This window comes from Astatotilapia calliptera, chromosome 7 (genome assembly GCF_900246225.1).
Source record: "Astatotilapia calliptera chromosome 7, fAstCal1.2, whole genome shotgun sequence".
NCBI lineage: Eukaryota > Metazoa > Chordata > Actinopteri > Cichliformes > Cichlidae > Astatotilapia > Astatotilapia calliptera.
This window is the reverse complement of record NC_039308.1, coordinates 45,617,275-45,639,001: the sequence shown is the minus strand read 5'-3', so window position 1 is coordinate 45,639,001 and position 21,727 is coordinate 45,617,275. Positions and strand designations below refer to the sequence as shown.

At 41.2% G+C, this 21,727-nt stretch overlaps 2 protein-coding genes across 9 annotated transcripts in view; one reads left to right on the top strand and one right to left on the bottom strand.

The window, feature by feature from the left end:
• Positions 1 to 376: 376 nt before the first annotated feature.
• c7h11orf58 (chromosome 7 C11orf58 homolog) lies at positions 377 to 4,992 on the bottom strand. The gene is made up of 5 exons (XM_026177046.1): positions 4,769 to 4,992; positions 3,605 to 3,688; positions 3,410 to 3,470; positions 3,090 to 3,199; positions 377 to 931 (listed from the first exon to the last, which is right to left on the bottom strand). Exons 1-5 carry the CDS (start codon positions 4,820 to 4,822, stop codon positions 707 to 709), a joined length of 534 nt encoding a protein of 177 aa, XP_026032831.1. The 5' UTR covers positions 4,823 to 4,992; the 3' UTR covers positions 377 to 706.
• Positions 4,993 to 7,110: 2,118 nt separating this feature from the next.
• LOC113026379 (transcription factor SOX-6-like) overlaps positions 7,111 to 21,727 on the top strand; it is a 105,610-nt gene continuing 90,993 nt past the window's right edge. For 2 of the 8 annotated variants that reach the window (XM_026175100.1, XM_026175096.1), the window contains exon 1: positions 7,111 to 7,901. The gene's annotated coding sequence lies outside the window, so the exon portion shown is untranslated. The other 6 variants (XM_026175102.1, XM_026175101.1, XM_026175104.1 and 3 more) reach the window with 5 other exon arrangements.

Genomic DNA, 21,727 nt, shown 5'->3' with positions numbered 1-21,727 from the left:
ATTTTACGGACTTCTTTGCGATCCACTCTGACACCAGATTTCTTCACTTTTTAGTCACATTGTGACTTTTCATTATTCCATAATAGATCAACCAAATCTGAAAAGAATGAAAATTTAAATCTTTACCCAAAATGGAAATTTTAAAGTTTTCTCAAATGAATTATTGGAAAACAAATGTGGTGCAGTTTTGCTGCTCAAGCTTTAATACTGATGCCCAAAACTGTGGATAGAAAAAAAAAAATCGTGCTGAAGAGAGACAATATTTTGGTTTTACATTGAGACACTTAAAATGAGTGTAAAATTGACTTGGCTGCAGTTTTGAACAGAATGTTCAAAATGTATTTTTCAGTCCTATAAATCTCATATTCCACCACGGTTTTAACTGAAAATGATTTTTATTGGTTTTCAAGAAAACACAAAATTCTCCATTTGTATACCAATCAAAACTAATGCCAGGGAATCCTGTTTCATTCAGCACAATTCATGGCAAATGCAGTGACTGTTAAAATGTCCAAACGAAATAAAAACTTGATCATGTGGTACTGCCACTCAGCCTGCAGACTTCATTCTTTGACGACATGCACACCAGAGTGTAGTCTAACGATTGGCTCTATGATGGATGACGGCCTACCGTTCAACATTTAACACCAAAACTTACAAACATAATATTACAAAAACTAATTCCTCCCTGCCGGTCTCATCAGCATTACGAGGATTTCACAAAAGCTGCTTTGTAGTCGTGTTTCAGTTCCTCGTTCCTACTGTCCGGGCTGGTTTCAGACTCCTCTGAAGTTTTTTCTTCCGGCTCAGGATCGCTGCCTTTGTCCTGAGCTTCTGTGGGCTCTTTCTCACTGGTGGACTTCTCTGGCTCAGCTTCTTTTGTCTGTCCATCCACTGGTGGTGAAGGGATCAACTCTGGCTGGGTTTCAGACTGAGGATAAGAGAGCCAAAAGATGATTTACTTATAATTAGTATTAGTATGATATTACCAGTGTTGGGGAGTAACGGAATACATGTACTGCCGTTACGTATTTAAAATACAAAATATGAGTAACTGTATTCTGTTACAGTTACCGTTTAAAAGGGTGGTATTTAGAATACAGTTACTTTGTTGAAATAAATGGATTACACTGCGGTACTTTCCTGTTTCATATTGTGGCGGGTCAGGACTGTTTGGGTTTTGTTTGCTACGTTCTGTTGTTCCAGGTGGCAGCGTTACGGTTGCCATGGTTACAGGGTGACGCTCTCTCTCTGCGTGTTTCCTGGGTGATAGAGGCCTTTTTGTTGTTGTTGTGCTAAGCTAATAGGCAGAATGCTACCGGTATAGCTCTAAAGAATGTAGCATCATTGGCAGTGTAGTCCGTGCTGCAGGGAGAATGGACTGTCATACGCGTTATGTGTCTGTGAGCGAGGGAGGGAGAAAAAGGGGAGTGGAAAGGTACGAGTTGTCATCGAGGAAAAACGGGAGCTGGAAGCATGTAAATATAATAATAACCACTGCAGCCAAGAAGAGTGCCTGACGAGCCCAGTTGTAAGTAAGCTATTAAGACTCGACTGTACGCTGTGTTCGTGTTTTCCTCCAAAAACAATAAGTTCCGTTGGAGCAGCCTTTCAACGTCTCTCTCTGTCTCTCGCAAGCAAAGTTGACCACAACAAAGTAAAGCTATTTTTCGGCTACGAGCCGACAGGGACCCCGCCGCATTAGTCAGAGGTCCCTTTACTACAGTTCGGAGCCGCGGACCTTCAGTAATAGTAATAAATCACACAGCAATAGTACATTCATGTAGTTGTAAACAGCATGATAATATATTAAGTAATCCAAAGTATTCAGAATACGTTACTCTCATTGAGTAACGTAACGGAATACGTTACAGAATACATTTTGGGGCATGTATTCTGTATTCTGTAATGCAATACATTTTAAAAGTAACCTTCCCAACACTGGATATTACTTCTGTTCACATGGAAGCAGGTTGCCTGGTAACAGAATATCCCAAAAGTCCAGAGTGTAAACAGATGTGCCTGCAATTTGGCAGATATTTCTGCCAAATTGTTTTGTCACAAATTATTATCAGCAATGCAATATGCAAAATATGGTTTCCCAATTAAAATGGAGAGTTGTAGTTCAAAAACTTGAAATACAATTTAGGAATGTAAACATTTACATGAAAAGAAATATAGAGTTACCTCCAAATCTGTCAAATCTTAAAGTCTAAAGCATAGGTGTGAAACTGGCCCGCAGCCTACTTACATTTGGCCCGCGAAGCCATACCAAATTACTATCAGAGCTGGCCTACTGGTATTATACAGCTAATATATATATCGTTTAGTATTAAGCTTTGCTTGTTCCATATTAAGTTTTTCAGCAAAACGTGTTTGAGTCCATAAGAAAAGATTCATTCTTATATCTGGAGGAATAAATATATTTCAATAAATATTAACGTTATCCCGCGACTTTGTTCCAGTTTTGAATTTTGGCCCACTGTGTATTTGAGTTTGACACCCCTGCTCTAAAGTATTTAAAGTATTACAATTTGGATGCTCGGTATCTTCATCAAGCTGCAGTTTTAAAACAAACATGAATAACAAATCATTTAATTTCATGTCACTTAAAAATGATTTGAGTCATCCAAAGCATTGCCTGTTTTGTCATCTGAGATTCAGAAGAATAGCAAACTAACCAGTTAGAAAACTGAAACAAGATGCTTCTGATATGCAGCTGTATTGTATCTTAACACAGCTTACTACACCAGTCATCTACAACATCATAATAACCACTGACTACTGACGTGAATAACACTGAGCATCTCCTTCGAGTGCAAATTAGGGCTGGGACTCATTGGGTATTGGCACTGAAGTAATAACAGCAACATACTAACTGCATCCCTCTGTGGCTCTAAGGTTGGTTTCAATACGTTTTTATGCTTAGACAGTGAAAAAAAGATATGTAGATTTTACAGGATGCGCACATAATAAATTAAAGGATTTAGCATAACATCCAGTTATAATTAAAAGTAAGTGTTTCTGGATCTACTACACCTTTGTTTTCTGCCTTTTTTCTATATAGTCTAGCATGTATGACCCCTCACCTCACTGAAACCCAGACCACAATGTCTCCGGTTGCGTCCTGACAACTTCCCATCCATTCCCTGCTGGTACTGCAGCTCCAGCTGCTCATTGATCTTCTGATCTTCCTGACCTGCAGAGGAGACACCAGTCACAGCAGGCACAACCAGCCAGTACAGCTCTATCCAAGAATGGATAGACCTGTGCGGCGGATGTGTGGTAGCAAAGCCGATTTAATTGTTTTGGGCGTAAGGATGACACAGCATGTGTGAGAGGTGCAGGATGACAGTTTGCGAAAGCAGAGCTAATACCACATTTTCCAAAAACTAAATAACAAGCTTACCGCTGCGGAAGTGAGATGTTGACTTGTGGTCACCAATGACAAGACGCCCAGTGTGTTCTTTCTGTAAAACAGCAACAGTCCCACTTTACCTTAACTGTCACAACTTCAGGCAGTGAAGCATGAAGTAACAGGGCCTATTTTTATTTTGCTTTGGTCTGTGAGTCTCCAATAAAATGAATCAAAACACAAACAAACCTTGCCCGCGCCCATCAGCCGTAAAAACTTTTGTTTTCTCTCATCGCTTCCCAAATCAGCAGAGGCCCACTGTGTACCCCCATCCTGCAAAGGCAAACATTCTCATCATGTGGATGTTCAAACAAGAGCATCAAGAGCCAGACTGAATCAAAAACATGATTCTGATATCATTACCTTTAAAAAAAAGAAAGATTATTTTGAAACAGTCATAAATGTTTCTGATCAGCAGGGCTAGACGTCCCTTTTTCTGACCACACCTCAACTCACCTGTTTTTTTTGTTCATTAATTATGAATTAAGTTGTGCATTATCTGCAATCCTGCTTTCAGTCCTGTTTTCATTAGTTTAGTTTATTAGCATGACGCCTGAAGCATTTTCCTGTTTGTTGCAATTTAAGCCACTTTTCAAGAAAAGATGCAAAGCATTTGATGGCTGAAGGTTGTTACTCATAGACAATAAACATGGCCTTATATCACTACAGCGTCATTATTTTGGGATTTTGCAGCTTTTTTTATAATATGCTCTTGCTGCACCACTGAGGTTTCTGTGAACCTAAACTCATCTCTGTTCACTCAGACATTTCTGTAACACGCTTTGTACCAGTGAAAGGGGAAATTCTAATGTTTTTCATTCTTTTAATTTTATATTCTATTATCGTCTCGTCTTTTGCATGTTTCATTTTTAAAAATTTATTTTTTTGTAAGGGATTTATTCTGTAAAACAGTGCAATATGAAACAAACAATGCATGTGTTATTTATCAATAATAGTAATTAAAATCAGGTTCAAATAGTGGTGACTTACACGTATCTCCATCGACAGCAATAAATGTGTCATAACTTCTTTTTTTTTTTATATACACAAAATGATAATTACCCAACAATGACACCACAGTGACTTTAATATCTAAATAAAATACATAAGTAAATATTATCTGCTTACATTCGGGCCAAAACAAAGAGAAAACATAGTAAATATTATATCGTAGTTCATGTAATATAGTTTTGAGTCATCCTAAAAAGGGGAATGAGTTCAATAAACTTTCCTATTCTAACAATCACGCTTTGAATCCCAGCGTTAGCAAACCTGCTACAGCGACGCTAGCCGTTCCCTGGTGGTTCGTAGCTCTCGCCCAGGGCTAGTTTCGTTTTTAAGCGTTTTACTCACTTGACTGGGAGACGCCGATCGTTTTGTTCCATGCCTGTCCTCTGGAGAGCTCATTGTGAACGAAAACTTTAGAAAAATATCGACAAAATATCATGCCACCTAGCAAAAGCTAGCAGGCTATGTCAACAATCCTGCTATCCCCACTTCCTGTGCAGTCTTCTTCGTTTGTGTTGCTGCTGGTTGTGTCGACTCTGTGCCGCCACACTGCGGAGAGTTCTCCTCACAACAAAAACTCGTCATCAAATCTACTTAGCGGTTATTTCCTGGTCTCTCTCTCTCTCTCTCTCTCTCTCTCTCTCTCTCTCTCTCTCTCTCTCTCTCTCTCTCTCTCTCTCTGTGTTTAGATAGAAACTTAGCACAAAAAGTGAGGCATTGTTGTAACAATGCTTCTTGACAATAAATCTTATACTCCTGGAAAGCCTGTTTACCCCCCCCCCCCCCCCCCCCCTAAATGGTGTTATCACCTCTGTCAATTGTCATACACATTTACAACAGTCAGCCACTTCCTCCTCATGTTGGTCACCAGCTTGGTCACACTGCTGTGGTGTGGCATCCCATTCTTCAACTAGCATTTGTCACAAGTCAGCCAATGTGCTTGGTCACTCTGGAATAAACAGCACACCCAAACTGCTCCCACGAATGTTCAGTAGGGTTGAGGTCAGGACTGTAGGCAGGTCAAGTGTTGTCATCCTGGAGGATAGCATTTGGCCCAATACTGCAGAGACCATATCTCTGCAATATTGGGCCAAATGATTGCCTCTGGTTGCAGAATCTAATCTCAATATCTCTGCATTGAGATTGCCTCCTGTGATGACAAGCTTAGTTTTTCAAGTGAGGGAGATGACGCCCTACACCATCACACTGCCTCCATCAAAAGTTGTTATGAGCCTTGACCTGTAGAAGACTTCCTGCGGTTCCTAAGTGCTCACAGATTGAGGGAACAGTCTTTTTGTCATGTCATTTTCTTGGGATGCCCACTTGATGGCCTGTTTCTGTCATCCCTCCTTGGAACTTGTTCTTTAATCTGGAGATGGTCCCCCCCCCCCGGAAGTTGGCCTATGGCAAGGTTTTCAGGGACACAACCCAGCTACTCAACTCTGCTGCTCAACCCACAAATGCAGTGGAAATAAACAGGCTTTCCAACTGTATTTGATTATTTAATGCCAAGGAGCATTGAAATAATAATAATACCAATAATAATAATAGTAATAATAATAATAATAATAATAATAATAATAATAATAATAATAATAATAATAATAATGATTAAAAAAAATCCGCTCAACATAAAGTTTTTGTTGTATTATAATTGTATTTTATAATTAAATTTGGACAAGCTGGAGTCAGATGAAGTCAGAAATTAAATAAACATTCAAAAACTGGAACATTTTTTTCTATTCATCAATGAAAGTAAATACCTGTATTTTGCGATCTTAACAATAAATAAAAACCCCAAAGTGTTTTGCTATTTTTCTGCTTTTTGAAATTTCAAACTTTGAAATTTCATGGACTACAACAGCAATAGTTATTTTAACATTAAACATATCGTTTTGATTAAAGGGCATACTATTGGATTAACTATCCACTAACATAAAAAAACAAACTATTTTGGTAATTACCAATGCTGTTAATTTTAGGCCAGATATAAAATAAAGCTCACACTGAGTGGTTTCTAACATATTTATGTTTTTTATCTGATTAGTCATTTCCCTTGGAATCTCTTTAAACTAAAGCTTGAAAGATATTTTTCTACCGTCACATATTTATATGTAGCTGTTTTCAAAGCCGCCTTTGTGGGGGCACGTTTGGTTTAAAATTACGTTTAGGATGATCGACCTTCACTAAACCCGCCAAAAGGTGGCGCGAGAGTAAATATTATGAAGACCCAGCCCAGAGGCGCTCACACCTCTGACAGGACCTCACACTTCATTTTTGCGAAGGACAATCAACGAAGTATTAAACGGGAAACTCGTTCATGTAAATGGGCTTAAAACGCTGCATCCACCAATCTCATCCCCCTCATGTATTAATTTACATCAAATATTTTTTTTCTTTAGGAAAATAAAGAATAGGCCGGATCCTGATTTACAGATCTCTTTTATTATTTAAAAACAAACAAACAAAACAACTAAACAAAAAACAAACACACAAGAGAGAAATATTAATATGCACAATTTGATGTTCAAATTGATTTTATATATAGTATATAAAATAATGTATACATTGATTTAAAAAAATATATTATATATACATATATATGTTCGTGTTATTGCAAAACAGTAAAAAACTTTCATTGGTATTTATTTACTAAAATGTCCCCCATCCCATTTTTTGATCAATATATTTTTTAATCCATATAAAACAAGCAGCTTAGCCTAATCACTGCGTGAGTTTTAGTTCTGGGTGATTTCTGATACAAAAAAAAGAAAAAAAGTTTGCAAGGGGAATAAAATCACGGAGGAATCAAAGAAATCAAATCGCAATTTTATTCCTTTTTTAATCGCGCGGGTGATCGTGAGTTGTTGACCGGCAGCCTGGTGCGAGCATGCACGCACGTGCGCTCAAAGGCTGCACACACACACTGAAAGGAAAGGCTGGGGTAAAAGGTACCTGTACAGGAGTGAACAAGAAAAATATAGAATGGTTTACGTTTCATCAAACATAAACAAAGAAAGTGACACAGGCGGACAGAGACGGATAAATAGCCGAGGGAGAGAGAGGGAAGGAGAGAGAGAGCCAGAGGGAGAGAGAGGAGGGGTTATCCAGCCTCTGCCTCTTCACCCGACAGTGCCCCGCACTCTCACTTAAGCCGCCACACAGCGCCGGCCGGGAAATAACCTGAAATACTTTTGATTAAAAAGAATCCTCCGGGTGACCTCCGGTGTGACTCAGCGCAACTTCTGACGACGACGCCGAAGTGTCCCGGTGTACTTTCTGATCCTCGGCGGAGCGCAAACACGGAGTTACCAAAGTCCGCGACAGGCTCCAGCGATGGTGACTTTACGCACGGGATTTGGAAGCTGTTTGCACTGACTCCTGTTCTCGCCGCCGAAAACTCTGTCAGCGTCGCTCCCCCCAAAGAGTCGTCAAGTTTGCAAGAAGCACACAGCGCATGACGAACGACTGAATCCAGGTAAGACCCGTCCTGCTGCATCTGCGTGGAGGCGCCGGGACGGTCAGCCCGCGCCACCACCGGGGCTGCTCGTTTTGAAAAGTCCGTGCGCACTCCGCTTATCTCTTCTCCACAACAAACCGCGATGACAGCCGCAGACTCGGGCTGCAGGACTGTGCTTAAACCCCACAGCAGGGCTGTGATTGGACTGCATCACCTGAAAAAGTAACTCCGGGCTTTTAGAAAAGTTTGGTGCTGTAGAGCTTATAGGGAAAAAGTTCCGTAGTCATTTTTATTTGTCATAAATGACTCAGATTTGGATCCAGTCACAGAATTAGATTGCAATAGGTTTGTAATTAAGTGATAGTAAGCTTTGTCAGGAGCTCGCCGTCTGTTACAGTTGTTTTCACACTGTTTGTATTATGATAATACTGCAAATCGTTTTCACCTGTAATTATATTTATAACAGCCACTGTAAAACCGCGTGCTTGTGAGGAGAGCCTAAACGGAACATACATATTTAGATATTATATATATTAACAATAAAGAAAAAAATTCTTTAAAAAATGCCAAAACACACATTTTCCAATATTTTTCAGCGCATTTCCACCTTCTTCCTTTAGTTTGTGTAATCCAGATTCAAGGTTATTTCCAGACATAAAGGATGAAATCGTGCAAGAAAAGCAGGCTAAACTTCACCCACCACTACATCCCTGTCACGCACCATTAACAGAAATGGATTAGCGGTTCTGTAGCACCAGAAAATTGTTCTATAGGCTTAGAGCTCATTAAAAGACATTTAGAAAGAGGTCGAGAGTTCAAAAACTTTGCATAAGAAGTTTTTGAGCTCATTATCTTGAGTGATAATTCTCAAGAGCCCAAAACGTGAACTTGAAAGCAGCATTTCCAGAACACTTCACAGAAATAAAGCCGCTCTTAAAGTCAGCCCATCGCTCAGGTCGGCTGGAGGATGCGGGCTGCTGCAGTTTCAGCATTTTCCTCTCCGGCCACAGCGGTGGCCCTCTCGTCTGTCAACGCGAACGCGTCGGGTACTACTGCCGGACCTCTGTGGTCCTCGTGCGCGTTCACGGGCTCGCCGCACATCCACAGTGTACTGTTCCGTCCGTGGCCGAGACTGTGGTGGTGCCCCTGCGTTTCCCCACTCGCTCTGGAATACAACCGATAGAAAAACAGACCACCGAGGCGAGAAACCCCGTCCTCAGGGCCTGAGCTGTTCCGGGGTCACGCAGACTGATCCTAGAAAAACCCGTGAGCCATAAATGAAAATAGACCCGCAGCACCAACACACAGATCCACCGAGACAATACAACCGGACAGGACAGCGTCCCGGGACGGCCCACGAGATAAGAAGTTAGTCCGTAAGTCTCCTTCCACCCCCTTCATCTTTTTCTTTACGTGGCTTTTTGCGTTTTTTCTTTTTGTACAGTGCATCTGAACTTTCTGGGAAAACACGAGTTTCAGTTTCACCTGACACTCGGACAGAGTGACGGCGCCGGTTATGTGTGAAGTTAATTGCGTGGGTGCATGAACTTGAGCCACACGGAGAGGGGGCAAGTTTCTTATTCAGAGCGGGGAGAGAGACCCGCTTCTCGGGCAGATCAGCGTGGGACCTTGTGTACCGTGTGAAAGCTTTTGGCCTCGAGTTCACGGTGGGGATGTGACAGAGGGTACAGGAGGACAAGGCACACGACAACGGCGGGCACCGACTGATAAAGTCACTTCAGGGTGTTCCCCGTATTTAGAGACACGCTACACCTCCGAGATAAGCCTCTGCTGGCCGGCAGATAAGGAGCTTTCAGAGAGAGAGAGAGAGAGAGAGAGAGAGAGAGAGAGAGAGAGAGAGAGAGAGAGAGAGAGAGAGAGAGAGAGAGATCACACGCGTGACAGAACGAGTTTAAAAACCACTGGAGAAGGAAGCCGAGTGTCCTGCTAACGGTTTTACTCATTCCTAAATAGCTGAAACCACATTTTCATCGCTTGTTGTTACGGGAGTTGTAGTAATAACGCGGAATTTCCCACTGTCTGCTGTAATTGTTAATTGTTTCACTCCTTCTTCCTTCCTTCTTTTTGTTTTTGTTTGCTCATCAAATCACTCCTCTATTCACGCTTAGAATCGCCCCAGGACCTGCCCACGCGCAATAATGACAATTTCCAACAGGTTGTTTAATTGTTTGGACTCTGGCAGAACTATTTATAACCCCCCCCCCCCCCCCCCAACCCACGCACGCACGCACACGCACACACACACACACACACCGCCACCAGCCCTCCTCCTTAACTCTCTTGTAAGTGAGAGTGTCTGTCTGAAAAACAATCCGAGGAAGGGGGGGTCCGCTGGAGTCGATCTCTTGTGGTATTTTGTTTTGAGCAGGTGGTGCGAGTTGAAGTTCCCTCATAAGGCAAAGTGGCATTAGAGGGTCCAAATGGCAGACTTATATATAGGCTGCCAATTCAGCACATTGTTCAGGACTGCATGGCTGCGCTTTCTCCGCTGTCTGACGGAAGACCTGCGGCTTTTTTTTCTCCTCCCCCTCTTCCTCTGTGGGAATCAGCCTTGACAACAGGCGGACAAGCGTGAACACAGCGGCTGAACAATGTGAAATGTCCATCGGATCTCGAGCACGTGGGAAATAATCGTCACCCGCCTTATAAAATATATATAAAAAACAATTTGATTTAGTCTGTATAATATTTTTACAGATTTAAAATACAAAACAAATGTTTTAATTCCGTCCTTGTTTTTTCACAGCTATTTTTTTTAAAAATTTAGTTCTATTTTAATTAGTTACATCACACCATCATTTGATGTGGACAGTCACATTTTCTAATTAGATCTTCCTCTGTTCACTTCATCGGCATGCTCCTTGTTTTAGCTGTGATTCAAGAATCATCACATGACATTTATTTCCAACTGAATCCTGAAATGTTTGAAAATTTCAGGTTTCACTTCTTTTTATTTGTCTCACTGTGAAGCGTTGAAAAATGGGCTTACTTAGAAATCCAGCATTAATTTGATGTGCCACATATACGTCTTCTTCTTCTTTTTTTTTTAAGGATGCTGGGAGGCCTTTTTCCTGTGGTGTGATTCAGAGAGACTCTTTAGTGGCAGACAGAGGGCACAGTCGGAGGGGCAAAAGATTAAGAGATCTTACAGCTGTTAGAAAAAAGGGGGACAGAATAGAGTCAGAATTTCGGCACCAATCAGACACTTGCTGCAGAAGAGACCCAATTTTGATTTTTAGAATTTACTATAAGTTATATAAGTATATATATAATATATAAGTTAACTCTCTTTGGCATTACTGTTGTTTTAGTTGCATATTGAGCTTAACATCTATCTAACATCTGACCGCACTGTAGCAGATCCGAACGTTTCCATATGTTGTTTTTTTGGAGGATGTCAGTCACCTTCATCGGAGACCCATCTCTTCACAATTTTAAGCCTGTGGCCAATCTGGAGAGTCCTAATTATTTGTTTTCAGGCTCTTTGAAAAAGACACCAGCCCCCAAATTGGACATGTGTTGTACAAACACAAATTAAACATTTAGCCGTAAGTATTTCTCCCTGAGTCCTAAGTGCATATTAGTCAGCCTATACTTATCTCTGGCCCAACGGCACACCCAAATTGCAGTGTTGCTGCTGAAAAAGAAAGGTTGGGGCCCCAGAGAATGAGCACTTGAAACATGCTGGCAGATGCCCATAAGTTTCCCAACCAAAGTGGAAGCTTAGGTGTGTTTGTGCGCACAGTGCATGTATGTGTATGCTTGTTTAGTGCACTTTCACATCTTTTGTGTTTTTTGCGCTTGTCCAGAAAGAAATCAGACAAATGTGTGACTAATTGTTCTCACGCGTATTTTCACTGATTACATTGTGTTTTTGCACATGAGCGTGCACCACGGCAGTGTGTGTGTTCTTGTAGCACAGTTAGGTGTGTATCCTATAAAAGGATTTTCAGTGTGTTGTATGGTGCGTCCTTGTCATGAATTTCTATATTTATAACAAGACTTTCTGCCCGCACGCATGTATGTGCCTTCATTGCGAGTGTGTGAATGTGGGCCTGACTGGATGGACATCCTGCTCTATGGATTCGTCCCCATGTTTCCACCATGATATAACCCTGGAAACAGCTTCTTAATTTTTCCCCTGAGCAGAGAATATCGGGGTGCCATTTTCATTCTTCTCTCTCCTCTCTTTCGGTGGTCTCGAGGTAACCTTTTCTTTCTGCCGGTGAATCTCCAGCACCTGCTCCCAGCCTTCCAATTTTAAAAGCTCAAAATAAGAGCTTACCTGACACATGCACTTCTTAATGACAATCTCCTCCATGCAAGCACACAAGACACACACTCTCTCGTCCATGTCACATTTTTGCATACAGTATGTAGTCTTTGCTCGGCATTATGGCATCTTCTCAGATTCACTGCGTCTCTTATTTTGGGGTTTCTTGATGCACAGAGGAGCTCAAACTTTCTCCATCTTCATCAGCTGTTTTCTGCCTGTTCTTTCTTTATGCATCGTGTGGCCAACCTTTGATGTCTGCAACATTAACATTAGCTCTTATATACATGCAAATGGATAGAGTAAGATTTCTAAATATGTGGTTTACACGAGCGCTTTGACAAATGGTTGTTGTACTGTTAACACGGACACAGACTAGGCCTTCTGCCTGAAGAGGAAAACTTCTAAAAGGTGGCTTCAATCCACCTTAAACCTCTTACTGCTTTTTTTTTTAAACAAAAGCTCTTTTTAATCATATGATATGAATTCGTAAAACAAAAAACATTTGTAATTTTTTTGGTTCATTTTGAGATTTGAATGACTTGGCAGTGGACATGGCAGCATCGTTCTTGCTGCTCTCTTGCTTTTTCTCGTGTGGAAAAACTTACCATCACCGCTGACACGAAACAGAGAGCTGCCTTTTCTCCACGCTGCAAAAAGTCATTTTTGGAAATGTAAGAACTAAATTATTGAGGCAACATAAATCACCAAGCAAATCCAGCCTATGGTTTATACACATAAGAAGCAGTGCAGGATGGTATTTTACGTTAATGCTGAGACACTTTGTGCCCAGTTAAGGTATGTTTATGCATCCTTAAATGAAGCAGCTGTCATTCTGATTCCCCTGTGGAGACATATGTGTGAAAGAAAAAGTGGGATTTTATTTACTTTGCATTGTAGTCATGTTGCAATTTACAAGTTAAATTGTGGCATCTGAAACAACCAGCTAACATTTTTACATTTACGTGATGACTACGATGTTAGGTAGTGAAAAGTGACTTGATGATGTTTTCATTAGGACAAAAAAGGGAAGAAAATCACATGAACTTACATTTGTTTCTCAGAATTATGTTATTTATTTTGTGAAAAAAAAATCAACACAATTACATTACAAATCAGTAAATGCAAAAAACCCAAAGAAGCAGAAAAAAACAAAAAAACAATTAAAAAAACAGGAAGATATAGCATTTGATTTCTTTTATATACTGTAATGTTGCAGCAGAAGAGATTCGTCTCAGTAGTTTTTCAGTGTTGCTTATGTAAAACCCATCACTGTAACTTTATTGTTTCTTAAAACAGGCTGACTCATTGTGAAAAAGACATGGCTGTTTTTTTTCCTGAAGTTCACCAACCCCCTAAACTTCAGCACACGCCAGAAGTAAATGTCAAAAACAAAGAGTACATCGGGATAAGTTAGATGATTGTGGTTAGCCTTTATTTTTGGTCAGGCCTATCTGATCGCTGGCTTTTTGAATTTCTAATAAGGCTAGAGGGCTACCAGGTGACTGACACAAGTGCTCTAGTGGCTCCTTATCTGTCAGTCAGCAGTCGTGGCCTTGGACTGTAGCAGCAGAGGCAGCAGATGCTTTGGCAATTACACTCCTGATGAATTTACAGAAGAAGGAAATCACACAGAGAAGCACGTTTTTCAATTCCAGGAGGTTTTTAAGTCCTTCCTGGTCCATCGGCTTTGCTTTTGCATTCCCACTTTCTCTTTCAGCCTTTCAGTCTTCCTCTTTCTCTCCTTTCCTTTCCTTTTGGGTTACATTGAACACTCCAAACTAAAGGTATATGAAGTGGCTGGCAGTAAAGATGATCAGCCATGACCCAGAGATTGGAACTTTTGTGTTAAAAATGTAAAGAAAAAGAACTTACTTTCTTCTTTCTGTAAACCAAAAACACTGTCATACAAAAAAAACCCTGTGGCACTCTACTTTGTCATGACATGAGTCGTATGATTGGTGGGAGTCTTTGCTATTGTCTACACTAGGGCCATGGTAATTGTGTTGGTGTTTGTTATATTTGTTGTGATGGTGATATAAAAGTTCTGCAGATTGAAGTTGTGCAGTGCACAACTGATACTCTTATGTTTGTCCTGTTATTTTTTGTGTTTGCAAGGATTAAATGCCCTGTGTGGGAGATACAAACCCTCAGATGTTAATTTATCTGTGGTTCATTTTTATAATTTAATAGTAAAGCTGATCAAGAAAGATTTCAACGTTAATGATTAGTACTGGCTCACATCTTAAAAAAAGCAATGAGTCTTGGGTGGATTGTACTGTTGTAGGACTGAATAAAAGCGAGTGTCATTGGTAAACATCTCCTGTGTAGTTTATGCTGCTTCAAAATCAGAAGGGTGGGGTTCCATATCTAATTACTAATTATATCTAATAACAATTGCTGGAAAGTTTTATCAAGCCAATGAAAGTGTTTGAATATCTGTTTACACTTACACTTTTGTGTAATTAACAGCAAAGCTTGCTGTTTGTGGATTGTCATGCAACATAGGCCCCACCCCTCTGGCACACCCAACAGGTTAAAACAAACAAAAGAATTTATTTGCACTACCCTTTGATGAAACTCTGCTGTTGATGTTGCACAAATCGTTCCCAGGTGCTCTGTATTTATTTGCTTTCTTTCTTTCTTTCTTTCTTTCTTTCTTTCTTTCTTTCTTTCTTTCTTTCTTTCTTTCTTTCTTTCTTTCTTTCTTTCTTTCTTTCTTTCTTTCTTTCTTTCTTTCTTTCTTTTTTAAAAATCTGCTGATTTTTAATACAGATTGCTTCCAGGGCCACTTTAGTACAACACGGCAAGTTTCATATTGAACTTGCTTTGCAAGTCTGTCTGTCCAAGGATGGGGGAAAAAAAGAAATGTGTTGAAGTGTTTGTGGCAAGAGGAAAGTCCTCTTGTGCTGTCCATGAACCTTTCTGAGAGCATTTTGATGAACAGCTGAAAGTGGCAAATGATGCTCATACTGACAAAATAGAACCACACGCTACTGTGCATGTGTACTTTGGCTATAGGACAGTGCCCCACACACATTCATACTCAGACGCACATATGCATCCTTGGGCATACAACGCGTTTATCAAAACATACAGGGAGTGCTGTCACAACTTCACTGCTCTATTTGGCTCAAGCAAAGAATTTACTTTAGTTCAATACTTTGAAATTGAATTTACTTTAGTGTAAAAAACTAATTACAAACTATAATAATAAAACAAATAAACTGGAAACAATTTTACATAGTAATTAGGTCTATTTTGAAGAAATAGAGACATGGATAGAAAAAAGGTCTGTAGGATAGACAGTGTAAAATATGGATGTAGCCACTGTGACACAAAAGTTTGAGATGAATATTTTTTTGTCTTTTGGTGTTTTGAAACCAGTTGTGACAAGCAGGGGGGTGGGACAGTTGAAATCCATGCTCATTGGCTAACGTTCAGTGAACTGGATAATCCTCGTTTCTGACACTTAGAATGACCAGAATTAAAGTTTTATCCATATGACCCAAAGCTTTATCCATCTTTTTATCATCTATGGTTTGTAGCCTGTTTTGTAAACACGTATCATGATCTGATTGGATAAAGGAATGGACAAGAAAAACAAACAAGCAAGAAAAACTTGCATAAGTTCTTTTTAAAATAACTGGGTTATTTCCATAATGGAGAAAGTGTAAAAACTGTCCAAACTGAAGCAACAGAAACTCAGATGTGTTGAGCTTAAGTTGATGATTTGGGTCAAGTTTGAAAAATAAGGGAAACTATGTTTCCCACAGAAGTGTATCCTTATTAAACCCTTTTTGACTTTCACGACAACTGATGTAAAGATCGCACAGTGCCCCTTTAAATGTTCACTTATATTTGAGGTCATTTTGCTCTTGTATTCTGACCATAGTTATAGTTTATGTTGCACATTAGTTTTTTGTTTCTTATTTTGTTAAAATAAGATAATTTACGGCACAACACAGTAGATTCCACTGAGATGTCATTTCCGTGCATACGTGGTCATGAGTTATTAAATGTGAAATCTGAATCTACATTTTTGGTGACTCCGGGTCTGATCTGTTCCACTCTGCTCGTAATTTGCCCTCGGTGCTGTTCACGCTGATTAAGAACAGAATTCCTTTTTGAAAATTACTGTCAGTTATAGTTTCACTCTTAACAGCATATATCACAGTTTCCTTGGAAGCCAATCGGGACGTGCCTTTTCAGGAATCTGTAGTTTTTTGCCGCATAGCCAGTGTCACTCTATTTTCCCTCTCCTGGCCGCACAACCTGAGAGAGATTAATAACCTCTTTAAAGTTAAAGAACAAAAAAAAAGAAGAAGAAGAAGAAAGAAACAGCTGCAAACAAACCCAGGGAGGCTGGATTCTGGGTTCATGTTTACATTGCTTTTATGATTTGGTCCTTTCCTGCTCCTCCCATCTGCAGAAGCGTCACGCTGTTCTAAATGCAGGCTGGGTAACCTCCACTTTTACCACTAGTAGTGGTTTGGAGTAATGGGGCGTGGAAGCAGGGTTCGGGGTGCGAGGCCTCTGAAATGATCCTGTGGTAAAGTAGTGAGGGCCAGGATGACATGGTCCCACCCGCTGAGCCCAGGACCGAATCCAATTGGTCATCAGCCAGCTTGTCTACACAGGGCGTTGCCATGGTTTCTGAGCCATAAAGAAGTCTTTAATCGAGCCGTTGTCATCATAGGATGGTGGTGACCACTTGGGCTCAAAGTGGAGAGATATAGGCAGCAGTACAGAAAAAAAGAGAGAAAACAAGATATCAGCTGTGAGGCTCAGAATAGAAAAGGCAGAGCCCTGTCTTCATAACATACACACATAAGGATCATCCCCCTTTTTTAATGTGTGTATTTATTAACGACATGCTCTTGACAAGCTCTGCTGGCTCATGCCTGTTTGTATATGGCATGCTATGTTCTGTACATACTGTTGGATTAGCAGAAATGGGGTGTGTGGTGTTCAGCGATGACGAGATGCAGAGGAGTGGCGCTGGCTCGGGTATCGAGCTGACCGAGCTCAGACATCAGGTTTCCTCCACTCGGGCCAACGCATTTTAGATGGCTGGGTGGACAGCAGTATCACCTGCTGACATTTACGCTGGACGGTTTCACACACAAGAATACACACGATATGGTGACTGGTGTTAGCAGCACTGTGTGTGTTTACTCTGCTGTGAGCCATCAGGGTCTTCAGGAGCCCCACCTGTTGATGGCATCTAACATGAACGGCACATTTTGAGAGGAACTTAAATGAAATGATTAAACACGGCAAAGAAGCGCTCAGGGCAGTCGCACTGGCTCTGTGTGACAAAATGAAATGGCCTTTTGCCTCAGTCCTTCAAGTTGATGGTGCCTGCCACTGCAAGAGGGAAACATGCTGCCTCAGCAAGCTGTTTAGTATCATTCTGGAGGAGCTAACGCTGTTTCTCCCCGTTAAATATGGGAAACATACATAGACGGGCCTGTGATGTCACTTGTTATTGCTGGAGGCCCGCTGTAGGAAAAATCTCATTTGCCTTTGTTGAGCGCTGTAGTGAAAAGGAGCTTATGTTGTAAAGATGTTACTGTAGCTGCTGCGCCGCCCGCCACGTCTCTGTGTGTGTGTGTGCGCATGCCTGTGTCTTTAGCTGTCTCTGCACTACATTGTGCATCTAATGTTTGTTTTTCCTCACATTTGTGCAACTTTGACCAGACAATGGTTCCTGTACCTGTTTGTTTATGGCCCAAACAAAAGAAGTTAAGAGGCGGCCCTTTGTGCAGGAGATTTATGCATGACAGCGGCTATTGTAATTTTCATACATGTTTCCTCTGCCTGCCTCCTCTTTGATTTTTCATGTGCTTTGTGGACATGCTTCACCACCCTTTGTGCCAGAGAATAAGATCTAACTTAGGGACGGTGACGATGGAGTGAGTCATGCCGCGGAGAGAATGAAATATTCAGCAAAATCTTATGGAACATAACGGTTACATGTTGGGATAATGATTTGTCAGAGGTCGCATCAAGTTGCTAAAGTTCCACCTCTAAAGTTCGTTGTGACGCCCACAAGATGTTCCTGGGATGGTGCAACCCAAATGCAAACGTGTGCACGTGTGTTAACCCGTGATTATTTTTTTTAGGCTGAAAAGGAAATTTTAAGTCTAAGAGAGGTAAACTGAAAGGTCAAAAAAATTTACAGAACTGTGGAGAAATAAAGTAATAAATGTTGACATCATGGTTTAGAATTCTATAAAATAAAATGTGTGCATGAAAAAAGAAAGAAGAAAGAAACATTTTACCACAAAGTAGCACTCAGGAGCAGTGTGAGATGGTGTTTTTCTTTTTGTTCTGGTGATGAGATAAACCGTATCTTTGAAGCGGACGTATGGAGAAAAGACAACTGGAATAAAGCGGTTGATATTTATTGCCACCGCAGTTATTCCCGTTGTTTTTTCTACCAATCCTGACGACCACCTCCTCCATCTCAACAAGTCTCCCCTCACATTCAGCTTCTTCGTGTTTTACGGAGCAGCAGATTTGTGTGCTGTCCTCTAAATCATTTCCCTCTCTAGCAGATTGCTCCCCACTGGAATATTGGCCTGACAGCCCTTTCCCCCCCCCCCCCCCCTCCTTCTACTTCCCCAGTGGACTCATTTACATTTATGCACGCAGCAATTAATTACAGACTGGCGCTGGCCTTGTAAATTAGAGGGAGCTGAGGTCGCCCTCATTAATTGCCCCTGACAGTTAAAGCCTTGTTTGGGTCGTGACAAGGTTGACTTTAGGCCGGGACACTGGAAGCTTTGCAAAGACTGGCGTGTCTTCATGCATCTGATATCATTTTGGGGTAAATTAACATGTTTCTTGATGACTATGTTATTGTGTGCTAGTTTTTTTTCTCTTCTCTTGGACACAGAAGCATTTTGCAGTCTCTGTGTTCTTGGCATCCAGAGGTCACCATTCCATTCTTTGTGTTTTGTCTTCAGAGTAATGTCTTGTGTATTCTGGGGGTCTTTCATCCAAATGCTTGCGTATGGGAGTTTTCAATAGGCCCAGGAGTCAAGCAGGCAACTTCTCACGGTTTTGGCCTTTTCATGCGAAGACGCTCCAACTTCTTCCAGCTCCTTCCTTCACAAGGCCCTCCTTTCTTCTCTGTCACGCAGCGATGTGTTTGTGCATACCTCACCAGCTCGACAAAAGAAGGGAGAGATCCTATTCACTTTTGCCTTTGACATTCACCTCTTGTTTTTACAATCTTTCCAAGGCGCGCTGTTTGCACAGTGGAACAGGCTTTGTCTTGAAGAAGCGGGACAATGGTGAGCACCATAATGTAATCTCCTAAGGGTGGTGAGCAGAGGGGTGAGGTTTAGACATATGTGCTGGCGCTTGCCCCTACCGTCCTCTGTCTCCCTCCCACCTTTAACTTTAGCAATATTTCATGTTAACAGCGACTTGGGAGAGAAATGCGTGTTGTCACTTAAGCTTCTGTAATGTTCGCCCAGGTATTCCGTGAAGGGAACACAAAGGCTTTTCACTCATGCAAACATCCCCTTCCCTTGTTGCACCTTTAAAAAAAAATGTAAAAAAAATTCTGTAGCAGTTTGGCCACCCACGTGCAAGACTTCAATCCTTTCTTCTCCTGCTGACATAATAAGGAAACATTATCCATTCCTCGACTTAACTAAATGTTTTAGCAGTCTAAAACCATCTATCTATCTATCTATCTATCTATCTATCTATCTATCTATCTATCTATCTATCTATCTATCTATCTATCTATCTATCTATCTATCTATCTATCTATCTATCCATCCATCCATCCATCCATCCATCCATCCATCCATCCATCCATCCATCCATCCATCCATCCATCCATCCATCCATCCATCCATCCATCCATCCATCCATCCATCCATCCATCCATATTCCCTTTATTGCTTGAATATCTAGGTGTGTATAGTTTAGCGAAAGGCAGGAATAGCAGCACATTGTTTTGCTTTAGGGCTTGTTGTACAAGCTACGTTGTTTCATTTAGGATGTCACGCTTCAAGGACAGAGTAAAGAAAGCAGCAGTATTCTTAAAAATTGAAATTCATAGAACAAATAATTTGTGCAAAAGTTTTTTTTGTCAAACTAATATTTGTAAACTGTGATGAATGAATCATACAACCTCAGAAGCACTGTCTATATGTCTGTCACAGTTTCATAGTGCACAGATTTAAGAGTTCAGTGCTAATAGTTGCACACAGCAGGTTTCCCTTCTTACGGGCCCAGAGTGAAAATACTAAAAAAAAAAAAAATCTCTGAAACATTACAAGGCCTGGATGACATGGCCAGTGGCCCTCAGAGAGGCAGTGTGCGCTATAAGTGCATCATTTATGGGTCAAGTGAACCTCATTTTGGTTTAATTGCCCATATGATTAGCTGGAACCATGCACTGTTTCCTACGGTGCAGACATGGAAGTGGCAGCACAGAGCCTCATGCAGCGCCACGCTCATTGAGAGCGCTTCCGCCTAATAGAGTTCCATTGTTCTTTCTCCAGTGTGTCCACGATTGCACAAGTGGCATTGACAGCTGCAACAAGACAACATTTGGGACTGCGCATATTTTATTGCGTGAATGCGTGCATTCATTGTGCAGGTGCTGGCCTCGCTGTGAACATAACACAGGGTATCTTCGTGCACGGTATTGCTCACCTCTTTTTCTTAAAAAAAAGTTCCCTAATGCAATGATGTCACAGCTTTGGTTTTTGTCTTTTGTCTCAGACCTTTTGTTTTGCTGCTTTCAGTATCTATTGCAAATATCAGACACTTTCCCCCCTGCAGCTGGCTCAACTGTAGGGTGACATGTGCCATTTTACAGCTGTTGGACAGTGGGCCAAAAAGGTAGCTGTTACTTCCTGCAGTTGTCAGGAGAAGCCTGGAATGGCTCTATAGCCTGGATCTCCTATGTCAGGTCCTCCCTGAGATGAGGATCTGACAAAGTGGTGAAGAGCAGCAACTGAGCATGAGTGTGCAAGCACAACGTATTAAAGGAAAAAATAAAAACAGCCAGTGTGTGTCACCTGGTCTATAAACGTCCATTTGAGTGCTCACTGCTTCCAGCGAAGAACTGGGTAAATAATTCCTGCATTAATTTACTTCAGATGACTAGCTCTCTTTTTGTTCTTTTATATTTCAGGCTCTACAGTACACACATTTATAGCAGATCCGTTGGGTATAAGCACTGTTTACACATTGCATATGCACATGTGGACATGTGCAGAAATCCTGCAGAAAACACGCACACCAGCATAAGCCAGTGGGTCCTTACACACAGGATTTTTGCTGAGTCTGTGCATTTTTTGCGGCAGTGCTCCTCTACTGGACAGCCAGCTGTCTCTCCGATTACCCAGCATCCTCCAGGTGTCAGATCTGCCATCTGCAGATGAGTGGCAGGGTGTGTGGACGGAGGAATGACGGGGGAAAAGAGGGAGAGAGAGGGGGGGGGGGGGGTTAAAAAGAAAGAGAGGAAACAGAATAACTGGTTCTGCAGACATCTGGAACGTGTTCAGACGGGTCA

Excerpts from the sequence above, each read along its gene's own strand:
- c7h11orf58 (XM_026177046.1), bottom strand. The coding sequence starts at position 4,822 with ATGAGCTCTCCAGAGGACAGGCATGGAACAAAACGATCGGCGTCTCCC. Across the intron at positions 3,689-4,768 it reads GATCGGCGTCTCCCAGTCAA|GATGGGGGTACACAGTGGGC; the intron begins GTGAGTAAAACG and ends TTGCCTTTGCAG. Across the intron at positions 3,200-3,409 it reads AACATCTCACTTCCGCAGCG|GTCAGGAAGATCAGAAGATC; the intron begins GTAAGCTTGTTA and ends TCTCCTCTGCAG.